Below are 15,325 nucleotides of genomic sequence, written 5' to 3'. Positions count from 1 at the left end.
CTGTTGGAGCTTGAAGCCATTCCCTCTTGTTCTGTCACTAATTACCTGCAAGAAGAGATCAGCACCAACCTCTCTACAGTGTTCTTTCAAGTAGTTGTAGAGAGTGATGAGGTCTCCTCATCTCCTCAGCCTCCTCTTCCTCAAACTAAACAGTCCCATCTCCTTCAATCGCTCTTCATTAGATTGATGCTCCAAGCCCTTCACCAGCTTCGTTGCCCTCCTCTGCACTCACTCCAGCACCTCGATATCTCTCTTGTATTGAGGTGCCCAGAACTGGACACAATACTCCAGGTGTGGCCTCACCAGTGCCGAGTACAGGGGGACAATCACCTCCCTACTTCTGCTGGCACCAGTACCTAAAGGGGCTACAGAAAAGATGGGGATAGACTTTTTTACAGGACTTACAGTAACAGGACAAGGGACAACTGTTTGAAAGTGAAGGAGGGTGGGTTTAGATGAGATATTAGGAAGAAAATTATTTCCTGTGAGGGCGGTGAGGCACTGGAACAGGTTGCCCAGAGAAGCTGTGGCTGCCCCATCCCTGGAGGGGTTCAAGGCCAGGCTGGATGGGGCTTGGAGCAACCTGGTCTGGTGGGAGGTGTCCCTGCCCATGGCAGGCGGGGTTGGAACTCGATGAACTTTATAGATTCCTTCCAACCCCAACCCCAACCAGCTTCCTCACTCCATTTTGCTCACCCTTGGCTTTGACCCAGCCTCCTCTTCCTCCTCCTCCCAGCTTGGATTTATCTACTCCGGCTGAAGACAAAGTCACAGGCTGGAATTATTAATGGCAACAAGGCTAAAACAGGAACTGGAAAGAGGCCTTGCCCTTGTGGCAGTGCGAGAGGAAGTAGGCCCGCGCGCGCAGGTTGTCGCGGTCGAAGCGGTCGATGGACACGGCCGGGGACTCGCGCACGCGACCCCCGAACCGGCTCATGGTGGCCAACGGCTTCCGCCTCGCTCGCCTCGCCCCGCCCCCCCGAGCCTGTCACAGCCAATCGCGAGGCGGCCCCGCCTCCCGCCGGCCTATCAGAGACCGCCCGGCACAGGAGAGGCGGGAACGGCTGGTTAATGAGGATGGGAGGGCGCGGCGGTTGCCTGGCAACGGCGGCGGCCGTTGCGCTGTGAGGGGGGAGCGCCGCCATCGCTCTCCAGCGGCCGCTCCGTGCCCCCGCTCCCCACCTCTTCTTCAAAGAGAGCCCCGTTTTGCGACCCCCTCGCACCGAGGTGGGTCGTCGGAGGGCTGGGCGGCCGGGTTGTGGCTACGGCGGTGGGAGCAGGGCGGGGGGCTCAGTCACAGCGGTGACTGGGGACAAGATCCAGCCCTCTGTCTGAACGCAAGAAGCTCCCGTGTAAACCCTGTGGAAGTCGTTGGAAATCTCTTACTGCCTCTTCCAGGATCCCAAATAGGCCCTGTGAATGCTGTCTTGTGTTCAGTGATCTAAGAAGGGCAGCCACATGTTCCAGCCCAGGACCTCTCCTGGTCCAGGACTTCTCTTCTAGGGTCACGAAGATGATCAGAGGGATGGAGCACCTCTCCTGTGAGGACAGGCTGAGAGAGCTGGGGTTGTTCAGCCTGGAGAAGAGAAGGCTCCAGGGAGACCTAATAGCAGCCTTTCAATATCTGAAGGGGCTACAGGAGAGCTGAGAAGAGACTCTTTGTCAGGAAGTGTAGTGACAGGACAAGGGGTAACAGTTTTAAACTGGAAGAGGGGAGATTTAGATTAGATACCAGAAAGAAATTCTTTACTGTGAGGGTGGTGAGACACTGGAACAGGTTGCCCAGAGAAGCTGTGGCTGCCCCATCCCTGGAGGTGTTCAAGGCCAGGCTGGATGGGGCTTTGAGCAACCTGGTCTGGTGGGAGGTGTCCCTGCCCAGGGCAGGGGGGTTGGAACGAGATGATCTTTAAAGGTCCCTTCCAACCCAAACCATTCTATGATTCTACGATTCTCCTGGTCCAGGACTTCTCTTGGTCCAGGAGTTCTCCAGCTTGGCCATTGGAGCCCAGCCTGGGGGTCTCTGCCTGGGCTGAGGGGTGCAGCTGCTGTCTTATCCCAATCAAATTCATTTCTTAAGACCTCTACTTTGTCATCTCCACTGTGACTGGCAGTGTATTTCTTCCCTCCCTCTCCCTCCCATCCCGGGTGCTTGCTGTTCTTCAGTAACAGCCCAGCTCTTCATTTTGTGGTTCCCACTCTGGTGTCCCTTCAATAGGAAGAAAGAAAAAGCTGAAAGACTGCCTGTCTCAAAGGGATATCACTGCAAAGATGTGAAATTTAAAAAATTGCTCTATTTCATATGTATTTTTTTTAGTGTATCAATATGCACAAATAAATTTTAGGTAGGTTAAGTCAAGATGCAGAGATGTATTTTGTTGTGTAGGTGAGTTGGGTTTGTTTGAGATCAAGTAGCACATTTAATTTGATTTCAATTGCTTATAACATTTTTCATTTTTAACCTCAGACTTTCAGGGGGAGATAATATTGTACTGTCTGTAATTCCTTTATTTTTAAATTTTATTTTACCCATTTTGTTATGTCCCTAATAAAATCACTTGCTTCTGTCTTCTCTACTCCATTTTCAAAAATCTAATTTCAGGGAAAAGTGTGAAGTCTTTCTGGAGTCATGGCTGAAGCTGACATCAAACCAAAATCTATACATGGTGCCAAAAAATGGTCAGCTGATGTAGAGAACTTATACAGATTTCAGCTAGCTGGATACAGAGATGAGGTTGAATATAAGCAAGTAAAACAAGTTGATACGGTAAGATTTAGAACTCTGCAAAGGTTATTCCTTTAAACATCTGTCTCATATTAAATGATTAAAAAAAATGGAGGTGCTGATTATTTCCTTTCATTTTGGCTAGTTCCCGATATGGGTGTTTTTTTCTCCCAGGTCTGACTTGAATTCTTGAGCTATTATTAACTGTGCAGAATAATTTATTTCACAAAAGTGAAACAGAAACACTACCCAGCCTGAGCTTTTGTTCCCTCTCACACATTCAGAAGCATTATTGATTCCTTTGAATAGATGCAGCTGGTATCTAAATGAATAGTTTGGGTCTGAGGACAGGAATTTATCAAAGTTAGTTCTCTCTGGAGTTTCCCCATTACTCTGCCAACAGACCTGACAGGAAACGTGCTCGTTGTCCAGGGGGACAGTTCTGTGTCATTGTGAGCCGACTTCAGTTTTGCAGTTGAAAGGTGTGGTAGCATAATGCACGGTCACAACTTGGCTTCTATAGAAAATGCCCACAATAGGAATATTTGATGCCAACTGTGGTAAAGGGAGCTGTGACACAGGCATTTATTAACTGAGAACATCGAGGTCTTGGTCCTCTGCTCAGTATTAGTTGGTGGCAACGCTCCCCAGCACATCAAATGAGCTAATGAATAGTGGCCAGACATTCGGTGGCTACTTGGGACTCAAAATAGCAACCAAGAGGTTAACACAGCAAACAACATATTTTTATGGGAGCTCTGTAATTTATCTTGCAAAGCAGCATATATACAGTATGAAAAAATCCACTTTTAAAAGATCTTAACCTCCTGAATGCATAGGAAAGAGCAGAATGTTCCTAAGAAAGTCACTCCTCATCCAGTTAACTCCAAACAATGGTGTGTGTAATAAGATGCAGTTTACTCTTTTGTAGTGGGCTCGGGTACCACTGTAAAGGCTGTAGTGTAAATTCCTTTAACTCTGCAAAAGGAAATCCTGCGATTAGTGAGGTAGGATCAGTCTGTTTAAGATTTATGTCAGGGCATAACCACAGACAATTAAACACTTGATAAAGAGCACCACATACTCAATGTAAAATGAGCGTGTGTTCTGTTTAAACTTGCCAGGATCTGGCAGTGTTTCTCTTTCAATTTACACATTTTGAAATGTCTTTTTTACCCCATATTACGTTTCCATAATGCAATTGTCATTAAATTTTGAAATGTCTTTTTTACCCCATATTACATTTCCATGTCATTAGTGATGCAATTGTAATGGAGGTGGAATGAATTTTAAGGCTGTTACATTTGGACAGAGAATGCAAATAACTCAGCTGTATGCCTGAAGTAATGAGGTAAATGATGAAACTGCCAGTTGTGGGACTCTCCAATTAGAGAATGCTCTAGTTTGCCACCCTATTGTCAACCCTGCCTGGAGAAGAAATGAGATTCTTCTTTTTTTAAGGTGCAGTTTGATCAGTAGCAGCAGGTGTTCAAGGTGCAAAAGTCACTCCTCATCCAGTTAACTCCAAACAATGGTGTGTGTAATAAGATGCAGTTTACTCTTTTGTAGTGGGCTCGGGTACCACTGTAAAGGCTGTAGTGTAAATTCCTTTAACTCTGCAAAAGGAAATCCTGTGATTAGTGAGGTAGGATCAGTCTGTTTAAGATTTATGTCAGGGCATAACCACAGACAATTAAACACTTTATAAAGAGCACCACTTACTCAAAGTAAAATGATCATGTGTTCTGTTTAAACTTGCCAGGATCTGGCAGTGTTTCTCTTTCAATTTACACATTTTGAAATGTCTTTTTTACCCCATATTACGTTTCCATAATGCAATTGTCATTAATGATGCAATTGTAATGGAGGTGGAATGAATTTTAAGGCTGTTATGTTTGGATAGAGAATGCAAATAACTCAGCTGTATGCCTGAAGTAATGAGGTAAATGATGAAACTGCCAGTTGTGGGACTCTCCAATTAGAGAATGCTCTAGTTTGCCACCCTATTGTCAACCCTGCCTGGAGAAGAAATGAGATTCTTCTTTTTTTAAGGTGCAGTTTGATCAGTAGCAGCAGGTGTTCAAGGTGCAGGTAGCTACCAAAGCCATGAAGCTGTTGAACACACCCATGCGAGTGCTCAAGCCTTTCGTTTCCAGCTTCACTTTGTGGAGCACTGAACAGCACCAGGAAGGTGCTGGGTTCCTGCAGGACCCATCCTGCTGTCTTTGAAACTATGATACATGTAACTCACTTTATTTTTATGAAATTGCTAATGGAAAGCACATTTTTCATGGTCAGAAGGATCCCAAAGAAACCCTTAAGTGTGTGTCAGTCTTACAGAAGTGGAATCTCTCAGCCTCTCAGATTAATGAATAACATCAATGTTTTATTCCTAAGTGAGGTATTTTAAAAGCTTTGGGTAGTCCACATTTTAAATTAGTCTATCAAATATTCTTAGATCCCTATTTCTAGACTTTTCTGATCACATAATTCTTTATGCTAGACCAGAAAACTGGCTTCTGACATATTGTTCTTAATCTTTTTTTAAAAGTCCAGCAAATTAATAGCAAAGTAGTGTTCAGATGGAAATGAGGTTTTCCCATGGAAGTATACCTTGTATTCTTTGCAATTTAAGGCACAAACATCATTCAGTGTGAGCATGTTCAGGTGAATGTATGTCCTTTTTATTGTATTCACAGGTAGAGCGTTGGCCAGAAACTGGATTTGTTAAGAAACTTCAGAGAAGGGACAATACATTCAATTATTACGATAAGCAAAGAGAATGCGAAGACAAAGAAGTCCATAAAGTGAAAATTTATGTGTATTAGTTTTGTTAGTGTTCTAATTTATTGTTTAGTTAGTGTTCTAATGTATTGTTAGTGTTCTAATGTATTGTTTTATAAATCTCTTCGTTAGAATCTGTAAGTAATTAAGATTCATGTAATCTGACTTACCTTAAGTATCAATGCCATTCTTGGACAGAAGGGGGGCAATACAGGAATTGTTGAGAAGCCTCATATTATAGACATAGGAATTTCATTTTTTGTCCTCTTCTAACTAAAAGTCTCATTATCTCTCATTTTCCTACTGACAAACATTTTGGTTTAACTGTGTATAAAGTCCATTATAAGTACAGGCATCAATCTTTATTCGAAATAAGAGAATCCTGTTGACACAGGCCAACATCAGCCCCAGTCTCTTGGTACAACTAAGGGTTGTGAGACCACTAAGGGCCCAAGTCAGGCCAAAAGGCTAAAGCTGCCCTGGAGAACAGCAAGAGCAAGCAGGGAATTTCCTGAAGGCCACCCAAAAATTGAGTAGCAAGGACCAGTGCTAAGCTGCAGATTTAAAAACTAGGTATTGGGATAGAAACAGTCACCACAAAAATGTCTTTCTGAGCAATAGATAAGGTATGCTTAAAGTGTTTTTGTCAGGTGCAAGTATTAATTACTTGAAGAGGAAGTATTAATTGACTTGGTAGCATATGCCTTTTATGGAGGTGGAAAAAAAAGATTGGGGATTTACAGTGGTTTCAAGTGGTGTAAAATTGCAGGTCGAACGTGAAACCCATGGCAAGTAATACCTATGTCTAGGTAGCTTACATAGATGATGTGGGATTTCTGGGCAGAATTAATCTCATCTAAACTTCAAATACAATTGTCAACATCTACACCTGATCTTGTCATTTGGACTCCTTTTGTTCTGAGTGGAGAGAAGTTGACTCTTCTGGGGACAATTAATTTCTTCTAAATGTAGATATGTAATGTTTGCTTTGAACATGTTGCTGTGCCATCAGCTCTGCAGAATCTGTCCAGACGTGTGCTCCAACTCTGCGACACCTCCTGAACATGAGGTGTCATACTTGCCTTCGCTCATTGGGCAATTTAAATAAAATGCTTTAAGATGCCAAAACTCTTTAGATGATTGGCCTGGTGAACAGATTATTATCTAAACCAGTAGGTTTCTTCATGGTAGTTACACAAAAACGTTATTAATGTCTCCTGCCTGTAGAGCATAAAGCAAAGGGGTATCTAAATTAAGTTTTAGGTATGAATTAGCAGCCTACACTTGACCATCTGTCTTAAGGACATTCTTCATTTGAACTTAAGACGGTGGCCAACTCAGGGTGTGAAACAGAGGAGTTACAGCTCCAAGCCAAAAGGAGTCGTGAGGTGCAATATTCAAAAGATCTCATTGACAGTAGGTGACGATGATCTCTCCACCTTATTTAGACCACTTGGAAATGTCTCGCTTAAATCTGTCTGAGCTCTGTTAGAGGTATGACTGGTGGTATGGTGAAAGCCTTTTTATTCCAGGCAGCTTTTAATGGCATATAAATAGAGAGTTATTGCAACGATAGAAATAAAACATTGCTACACTAAATATTGCTTCAGATTTTCATTATATTGTGAACAGAACAACTGTTGGGATAATTCAGCCATTTTATCACTTCAAGGTAGTGGATCTCAGTTTGATAACTTCATAGATTGCTAAAAAAGAAAACTTCCTGTGGACATTCAAAAATTTTACCAAACCAGGTGTATTGTACAGCCAACTCATATTTATTGGCAGAAATGATTGCTGGCAGCACACACAGAATAGGTAAGAATGTTTGATACCACCATTTTCTCAGTCTATAAAAAAAAAAGACATAGTTAGGTATTCAAGAACAGGGGTTAAAACTCAAAGTACCTTTTTAGAGTTTACCTTTTTTTAAAGAAAGACATTTAAAAATTGAAAGACATGTAAAAGATTGTTCTGGGCTCCCATTGTTTTACCTGACTATGCCTCAATATTTTTTTGAGTGCTGCTGGACGCTTTCTCTCTTGCATTATGTTTTAAAACTGTGAGTGTGCATTTCTTACAGCCCCCTGGGATTTCTTTTCATTTCAGACAAGTAGTGTGGCAATTGATGTTCCACTTCTGAAGTGCTGGTTTTCTGTGAGTTGGCAGATTCTTCTCGCTTTGAGACAGTGAATTACTGAGATTTCATTACTAACCTTCTGCAGCACCGTCAGTCTCCTAAAAGGTTGAATCTCGCTGCAATATTTAAAAGATTAATGGGGTGAACAGGAAAGAAAAGCCTTGTAATTAGTGCTGGGGACCGGTTTGCAGACCTTGCCTTTGTCAGCTCCGATGCCGTATTTGGGAGTTTGGTGGCTTCATTAGCAAAAAGCAGGTTTTGTATCAGCAGTGAGAGTGTCAGAATTCTCCTCTGACATCCAGTTCGTATCCGTATTTCACTCCGGTTCAAGCTAAACTTAAGGTTACTTAAAACCACTCCCTTTTTTAAAAGATGGTAGATGTGAAGCTGAAAGGGCTCCTCTCTGTAAAAGGAGACATGTACGAGGGGGTCTCATCTGAGTTCAGGTTTGTCGTGATCACAAAATAACACTAATCCAATACAGGGTTGTTTGCTTGAGTTAGTTCTTAGAATCATAAAATGGTTTGGGTTGGAAGGGACCTTTGAAGATCACCTAGTCCAACCTGGGCAGGGACACCTCCCACCAGACCAGGTTGCTCCAAGCCCCATCCAGCCTGGCCTTGAACACCTCCAGGGATGGGGCATCCACAGCTTCTCTGGGCAACCTGTGCCAACGTCTCACCACCCTCACAGGAAAGAATTTCTTCCTGATATCTCATCTAAATCTCCCCTCTTTCAATTTAAAACCGTTGCCCCTTGTCCTGTCACTGCACTCCCTGGTAAAATGGCTCTCTCCATCTTTCTCATAACCTCCCTTTCAATTACTGAAAGACCTCAATAAGGTCTCCTTGGATCCTTCTCCAGGCTGAACAACCCCAACTCTCTCAGCCTGTCCTCACAGCAGAGGTGCTCCAGCCCTTTGAGTATCTTTGTGGCCTCCTCTGGACCTGCTCCAACAGGTCCATATCTTTCTTATGTTGGGGGGCCCCAAACCTGGACACAGTACTCCAGGTGGGGTCTGATCAGAGCAGAGGGGCAGAATCACTCCCCTTGCCCTGTTGGCCACACTGCTGGGGATGCAGCCCAGGATGCAGTTGGCTTCCTGGGCTGTGAGCACCCATTGCTGGTGAACGTTGACCTTCTCATCAACCAAAACCCCCAAGTCCTTCTCAGCAGGGCTGATCCCAATCCCTTCATTCCACAGCCTGCATTGATAACGAGGGTTCCCCAACCCAGGTGCAGGACCCTGCACTTGGCCTTGTTGAACCTCATGAGGTGGGCCCACCCCTCCAGCAGGTCAAAGCTCTTCCTGAAGTGTCTCTGGCACTGGGCTGTGCTTGTTGCGATTGTAGCTGAGACTTGAGTGCTAACAGGTTTTCCTCTGCTACCGTTATGCTGGGTGTTTCTCTTTCAGTCAGAAAAAACTGTCAAAATGATTTAAAGTGTCAATATTTTCTCTTAGTTGATAAATCCTTAACTGAAATATCTGTCAGCTCAGTTTTCAGAATTTTGAGAACTGCTCCCTTACTTCTGTCTTAAAGTTGGTAACTTGGGAAAAAGGATGGGAAGCAAGCAGTGTAGGGAAGGTGTGCTTCCTTTTCAGGGTGACACGACAGTTCATATCAAGATAAATAGCTTATTTCTGAGTGCCGTCACAAAAACTTTTCTTACTGAACTTTAGTAACTTTAAAGAGTTAGAGATAAAATCACATCTCTCCATTTTATTGCCTAGAGATTGAAAATTCGTCCTATTTTGAGTCTTAATAAAAAGTAATCCTGGAAATACTTTCCAAGGTCCTTTTCGTATCTGTCGGTCTTCTTCTTATCAGGGAACACCGTGATGGTTTCACCGACCACTTGCAGCAGCTCGGAGGTGGGAGGGCTCCCTGTTGGCCAACCCTTTCCAGCTGCCCAGCTCCGAGGTACGTCGCTGAATTCTAATTCACTCCCTGGCTTTGTACAAGACAAGAATAAATGCTTTCTGTGCCTGCGGGAGCTCATAAAAGGAGGGAAAACAAACTTTTCCAAGACCTACTTTTCAGGCCTGCTTGTTTGACAGCTACAAGTGAAATGGCAACGGGGCAACCTCTCTGAATTCACCCAGTTCCTTTGGGGAAATAAAGGCTGCGTTTGTGTGTTCTAGGCCAGTTTTCTGTGGTTTTAGCCTTTACTTGAATTCATTATGGAAGAGTATTGTCTGGAAGTGATACTACTGTTATTTAATTGCTTTACAGTCACAGCAGCCCAAAGCACTGCACAAAAATAAAGGTATAAGCATTTTAATTTTCACTTTGGTACCTGAGTGGACAGTTGTCTTTCCGGCTCTGAAGACACTTGAACCTCAACTTTTTTATTTTCAAGCACGGTTCCTTTGCTTCAAGGTGTTGAAAATGATTGACTGTCTCCAAACTAATTAGAGACAGCTTTGTAACTCAGCAGCTGTTGACGCTGCTGTTCCTGACACAACTGAAGTCTGTCTGAAAGGAGCTTGAATGGAGGCGCCTCGTGGGCTTTGCAGGTTCTCTCCTGTTACCCCAGTTCCACTGAACTGGTGTTTACTGGCAAGAGCTGCTTTCTGAGTCGCCTGCCTGTGCTGAGCTCCTCTTGCCAAGTTGTGATTACTTAATAAAACACATTTTCTTTCTCGTTGCAGTTGAGACTTTGCATTTACTTCAAGTCTGAAGCCCAGCACACCCTCAAGCAGCGTTTGGGAGGGTGACCAGTGAGTGCCTGCTGCCAGGAGAATTCCAGGTTGGCACCAAAAAAGGTACCTCATGCTCATGGATCCCTTGGAAGCCCTCTCCAATGGCTGTGCCCGTGCTCTGGCTCTCTTACCCAGACCTGGCTCAGACCTGGAGTTTTCTACTGGCCAGCTAGTGCAGCTTGATGTTTGCTAGCAAATTGTGTCCACATGGGACTAAATTCCCTAAGGAAATATAAACACAGCCAGGTCTCTTGGGGTCCTGGCACCTGCACCCCTCAGATAATCATGTATGTCCCCCTCCCTCTGGTCCTAACACCCAGACCTCTGGGCCTTGTCACCCATGGTCCCTTATCCAGGGGTTGGCACACAGGATAGACGATGAGATGACACAGAAAAGGTAATTAAGAACGGGAGTTAATAAGATGACAGGCCAGGCTGCAGGGATCAGAGGCAGGGCCCAGTCAGGGGAACGTTCTGCCTGAAAACCTGCTCACATAGACCTGACCCCTCCAACCTCCCTCCTTGCCATCTTCCCACTCTTGTTCCACCCTGACCCTTCCCTTCCTGTGTCTTCAGTCCTTCCCCTAAGCTTCCTAACATAACAAACATAGTCAGTTTTGGGCACTTCCCCAAGCTCCCACAAATATCCCTTAATGTTCATCCTAACCATGTTTCCTCCTTATCTATCAGTCTCCAAGGCTGGTGTAGTTCTTCTAATGGCCCACCAGCGCCTGATGAGCTCTGTTCTCCATTATTCTCACTCTCATCACCTGCTCATTAATGTTTGTGTGTCTGTGTGTTTAATTTAGCATTTTCCTCCTTATTTGTTATTTCTATGATAAGGAATAATCCTGAACCAAATAACTTACTTACCCAACCAGATGCTCTCATGTGTCACGTGTCCTCACGCCAACCTCCCCGAGGCAGGAGGCTTGGCTGCCATGTGAAGGATGATGCTGGGTAGAGGCACCTCCGCAGACATCCTGGGTGGCAACTCTAAGGACCTGGAGACAAAGGGAAGGGAATGCCTAAAAACAGGAGGAGGAGGATGGGGAAGGGAGAGAAAAAAGGCACAAGTTCAGGGAAGGATGAGCGTGTGTAGGGAGTCAACCACACAGATGCATCAGCATTTTGCCAGCCATCTTCTACCCACAGAAACCTCCTCCCTTGCTGGCAGCAGCTCAGTTCTTGTTGGATGGGGAAGTAGGACACGGTCCCAGCATCTCACTGCAGATGTGCGTCCTGCCTTGGCAGCAGCACCCGAATGCCTCAGCCAAGGAGAAGGTGTCCTGCTAGGGTGGATAGGCTGCTGGTAGCTGCTGGGTTTTGCAAGGGAGGAAAAACGAGGTGGACTGGATGTGTGGCAGGTTCTTCATGTTGGCCCGGGGTGTCTAGAGACCACCAGCTGTGCTGTGCTGCCCTGGGGAACGTGCTTCTGCCAAACACAGGGTGTTTCTGAGGAACAGCCAACGCTGGGATGCCAGCGGGGAAGAGCCAGCAGGTGGGCTGTGGGTGCTGGGGGATTGGTGCCAGGATGCTGCGCGTGGAGAGATGGGCTGGAGCCAGGCTGCTCGGTACAGGGATGTGTTGTTGGGCAATGTTTCTGGAGGAACGAGCGTGGTGGCCCTGCAGATCTGCCTCTTTCCATGGCCCTGGCCTCCTGATGCTACAGACAACAGAGGTCATGCTTTGCAGCCCTTTTCTGCAGCTGTGGTGGGTAGAGCCTGTTGATGCCCTATTGTAACCTCCCAAACGGATCCATCATCATCTTGTTGAGAGGAAACTCGAGTCACAGACCAGAGTAACCCTGTTTCTGTCCATCGACTCTTCAAAAGGTCTATGTACCAAGGGGTGGAAAATCACTGTTTTGAGGAGACACTCATCAAAACCATGAAATGTCTCTTTGATGGCCTACCACTTACAACTTTGGTCTCAATAAGTGAGAAAGATCACCGCCCTTGCAACTACACACACACAGATTTGTTTAAAATCCCATTGGATTAATACTTTGTCAGACCAGAGCAGTATTTCAACAGAGCAGAAAGATTTATGTACCTGAAGGATGAGTTCAGAAGAGGTGTTTGGGAGAGATATTCATTGGCAGTACGTATATGGCAAGCAGGTTATTGAGAATGCAAGGCAAAAGAAACAGAAGAAATAGAAAAGCTTAAGTATGTTACAGACAGTAAGAAGACATTAAAATGTCATTGGGAGTCAGTTCTGGAATAGCTTCTCTGTTATTTAGAGTTTTGCCATTTGCATCCATCAGATAGAAGAACACTCACCAAATAGTCATAATTCCTGCTGTGCTGTATCAGAGCAAAGCAGGGGGATCCATCCACACCAGCTGAAATAATTTACCATCTGTAACCAAGGAGGATGTGAAGCATCACCTGGTAAATATAAACACTTCCAGTTCAGAAGCCTGGGGGCGTATACATTCCCAGTCTGAAGACCAGTAGCTCAGGACTCTCTAATTCACTAATTTTAGATCTTAACAAACTTTGGAGAACTGGGGGGGTGCCAGAGGACTGATGGAGGGTCAACATGATCCCCTGCTTAAAAGGGAATGATACTAGACCGGATAAACACACTATAATCAGGGATACATTAACGAAGTGGTTATGTTGGGACTCTGTCAATAAAGAAAAAAGGAGTTAGAAAGTATTTTCCTCTGTGCTTGGCTGATCAGATGCATCTTTTGATCTGAAGTACCAGCGACAAGCCACAGGAAAGATGAAGAAATAGGCGCTTCAGAGGTTTTGTTTCTGGAACATCTTATTTTACTGCCAGTAAAATAAGCAGTTTCTAACTTCTATCATCAATCTCAGCCCAGAGTTACCATAATAAAAGCAGTGACTGGTGCAGGGGGAGACCCCGAGACAAGAGGTTCACACCTCTCACACGGGATGGAGCCCTCTGCCTTCCGACTCCATGAAATCCATGAACTTTTAGTAAGATCACAGCTCCCCCGAGCAAAGAGGATTTAAATTACTTGCTCTTCAATTCAGAGGCTGTAGCTGCCGCCAGTTTTGAATTGCACAGCCCACGGAGAGGAAAAAGCCTGCGGTTGCTGGCAGCGCCAGCTGGAAACATTTCAGCACAGGAGGCAGCAGCCTGGATTTTGGGCAGGTGGTTCAGTCACCCCGTGGTGAACCAGCCTTTAATGGAGCCTGTGCCTCGGGGGGACAGAGTCTGGGGAAGGAAACCTCCTCCTCCTGGATGTGCTTGGCTGCTGGATGGCCTTGAGGTGACTCGGGAAGGTCCCTCGCTGCTGGTGGGATGACCTCTCCTGGCAGGGTGAGGCGAGCTTGCTGCCAGCCAGGAAGGTTTTTTATCTCGCCTCTCCGCTGAGAGCATCACAAAATTCCGCATCTCAAGGATGTGGTGGTGCCAAGGGGACCATATGCACATCGTGAAGAAGGACAAGGAGGGGGAGATTTTTATTTTCTGCTCGTCTCGCTGTGGAAAGCTTAAATGACAAGACAGACAACCTGCAAAATCGGGAGGTGGTACTGTTGATCTACGTTCTTTTGCGATTTATTAAAAATAGCATTTTTTTTCCCTTTTGAAAATACAATAACAATTTAGATTTCCCTGTGATGTTGCTGCTGCCCTCCCGGGGCTGACAAGTGATGCCTAATTTGCAAACAGAGCAGAGGAGAGGGCTGGTTTCACCGTTCTGCTGGCGCGCAGGATCCACGCGCAGGAACGACCGGCATCAACTGGAGCCTCTTCCCCGGCTCTTCAAAGGGGTGGTTTGAAGCAGCCCCACAGGTGCTGCCCCACTTAACGTCTGTCACCAGCCTCAAAGAAAGGCTGGATGTGGCTAAATTGCTTGTACTTGTAGCAGAGGCTCAGAAAGGAAATTTTCATGATATATGCATACATATATATATAAATGAAACATCTATCTTTTTGAAGATTTTTTTCTCAAAGAAAAAAAGATTTTTTTCTCTAAATCATCTATCAAAAGCTGTGACTTTTTGTTGAGATTTTGGGGTATGAAGGAGCAGAAGGGAAAGCTTTTATTTTGTTAAAATAAAGCTATTTTTAAAAAGATAATGTAAAAGAGAGAGACTCCACAATCCTCATGAAATTCGAACTGCTGAAAACTCAATGGAAAGTGTCAATTATAATGAGCAATTTGGACAACACATCTCCGACTCTGAATATTTCAGCTTCTTCCTTTGTCCAATCTCTTATCAGGAGCTAAACATAAATGTGGAAAAAGTAAAAGGGAACTAGTTTTGCAGTACCATTTAAAGCCTGCTGCCTGCGTCTCCCAGCTGGGAGGGATGGCAGGGGCTGAGGCTTGCACTGGATCTGTGAGCTCCTGCCTCCCTCTGCTGACTGCCTCCCCCAGACCTCTCCTCGATTGCCAACGATAAAAAGGAGGTCCTGGTTGTTTTCCACCTCCTCTTGGGCCAATGTTCCTCCCCACGTCCCCGTCAATGACCATGACATCCAGGGAGCTGGTGGATCTGGGCTGCTCAGGTCACTCCAGCAGTGCCACGTTCTCCTGCGTGGCATCTGCCCTTTGGGTGCCACCACCACTGGAGTCCTTCATTAGTGCTAAAACAATGTGTGAATCCTTGTTTAAGGGAAAATCTCTGAAAGCTGTAAGGCTCAAAAAAGTTGCTATAAGCCAAGGACAGCAAGTAGGGCCTTTTGGCTAGACCCCTAGGTTACAGCTTGAAGTGTGCTTGAAGTATTTCTGGTGAATTTTGATTTTGTTTTTATTTTTTTTTCAGTTTGAATATGTCTATAACACCGCTTGGTGTCAGTTTAAAAATCTTTTGGTCCTAATATTCAGCTACTGAGTAAAACCGCCCATGAGAACTGCAAAACAAAAAGGTTTTGATTTCTCTTGTCTTTTTACACGCAACCCTCAGAAACTCCGTGTCCTCCAGCAAGGCGTGTTCCCCTGGCACATACAGGAGATGTGCAATCTCAGCATTGCAGGATTCATTGG

At 45.1% G+C, this 15,325-nt stretch overlaps 2 protein-coding genes across 2 annotated transcripts in view; one reads left to right on the top strand and one right to left on the bottom strand.

Annotated features, from left to right (window-relative positions):
- DCLRE1C (DNA cross-link repair 1C) overlaps window positions 1–937 on the bottom strand; it is a 14,712-nt gene extending 13,775 nt beyond the window's left edge. Inside the window, exon 1 of the mRNA XM_014963377.1 lies at window positions 813–937. Coding sequence (XP_014818863.1) covers window positions 813–937 — 125 coding nt within the window. The remainder of the gene's footprint in view (window positions 1–812) is intronic.
- A 177-nt stretch (window positions 938–1,114) lies between these two features.
- On the top strand, window positions 1,115–7,032 carry MEIG1 (meiosis/spermiogenesis associated 1). Its single transcript, XM_014963520.1, has 3 exons — window positions 1,115–1,227; window positions 2,600–2,764; window positions 5,422–7,032. The coding sequence occupies exons 2-3, from the start codon at window positions 2,627–2,629 to the stop codon at window positions 5,548–5,550; spliced, it is 267 nt and encodes an 88-aa protein (XP_014819006.1). The 5' UTR covers window positions 1,115–1,227; window positions 2,600–2,626; the 3' UTR covers window positions 5,551–7,032.
- Window positions 7,033–15,325: the final 8,293 nt, after the last annotated feature.

This window comes from Calidris pugnax, unplaced genomic scaffold (genome assembly GCF_001431845.1).
Source record: "Calidris pugnax isolate Ruff unplaced genomic scaffold, ASM143184v1 scaffold44, whole genome shotgun sequence".
Classification (NCBI taxonomy): Eukaryota; Metazoa; Chordata; class Aves; order Charadriiformes; family Scolopacidae; genus Calidris; species Calidris pugnax.
This window is presented reverse-complemented; position numbering and strand designations above follow the sequence as displayed.

Excerpts from the sequence above, each read along its gene's own strand:
- MEIG1 (XM_014963520.1), top strand. The coding sequence starts at position 2,627 with ATGGCTGAAGCTGACATCAAACCAAAATCTATACATGGTGCCAAAAAA. Across the intron at positions 2,765-5,421 it reads AAGTAAAACAAGTTGATACG|GTAGAGCGTTGGCCAGAAAC; the intron begins GTAAGATTTAGA and ends TTGTATTCACAG.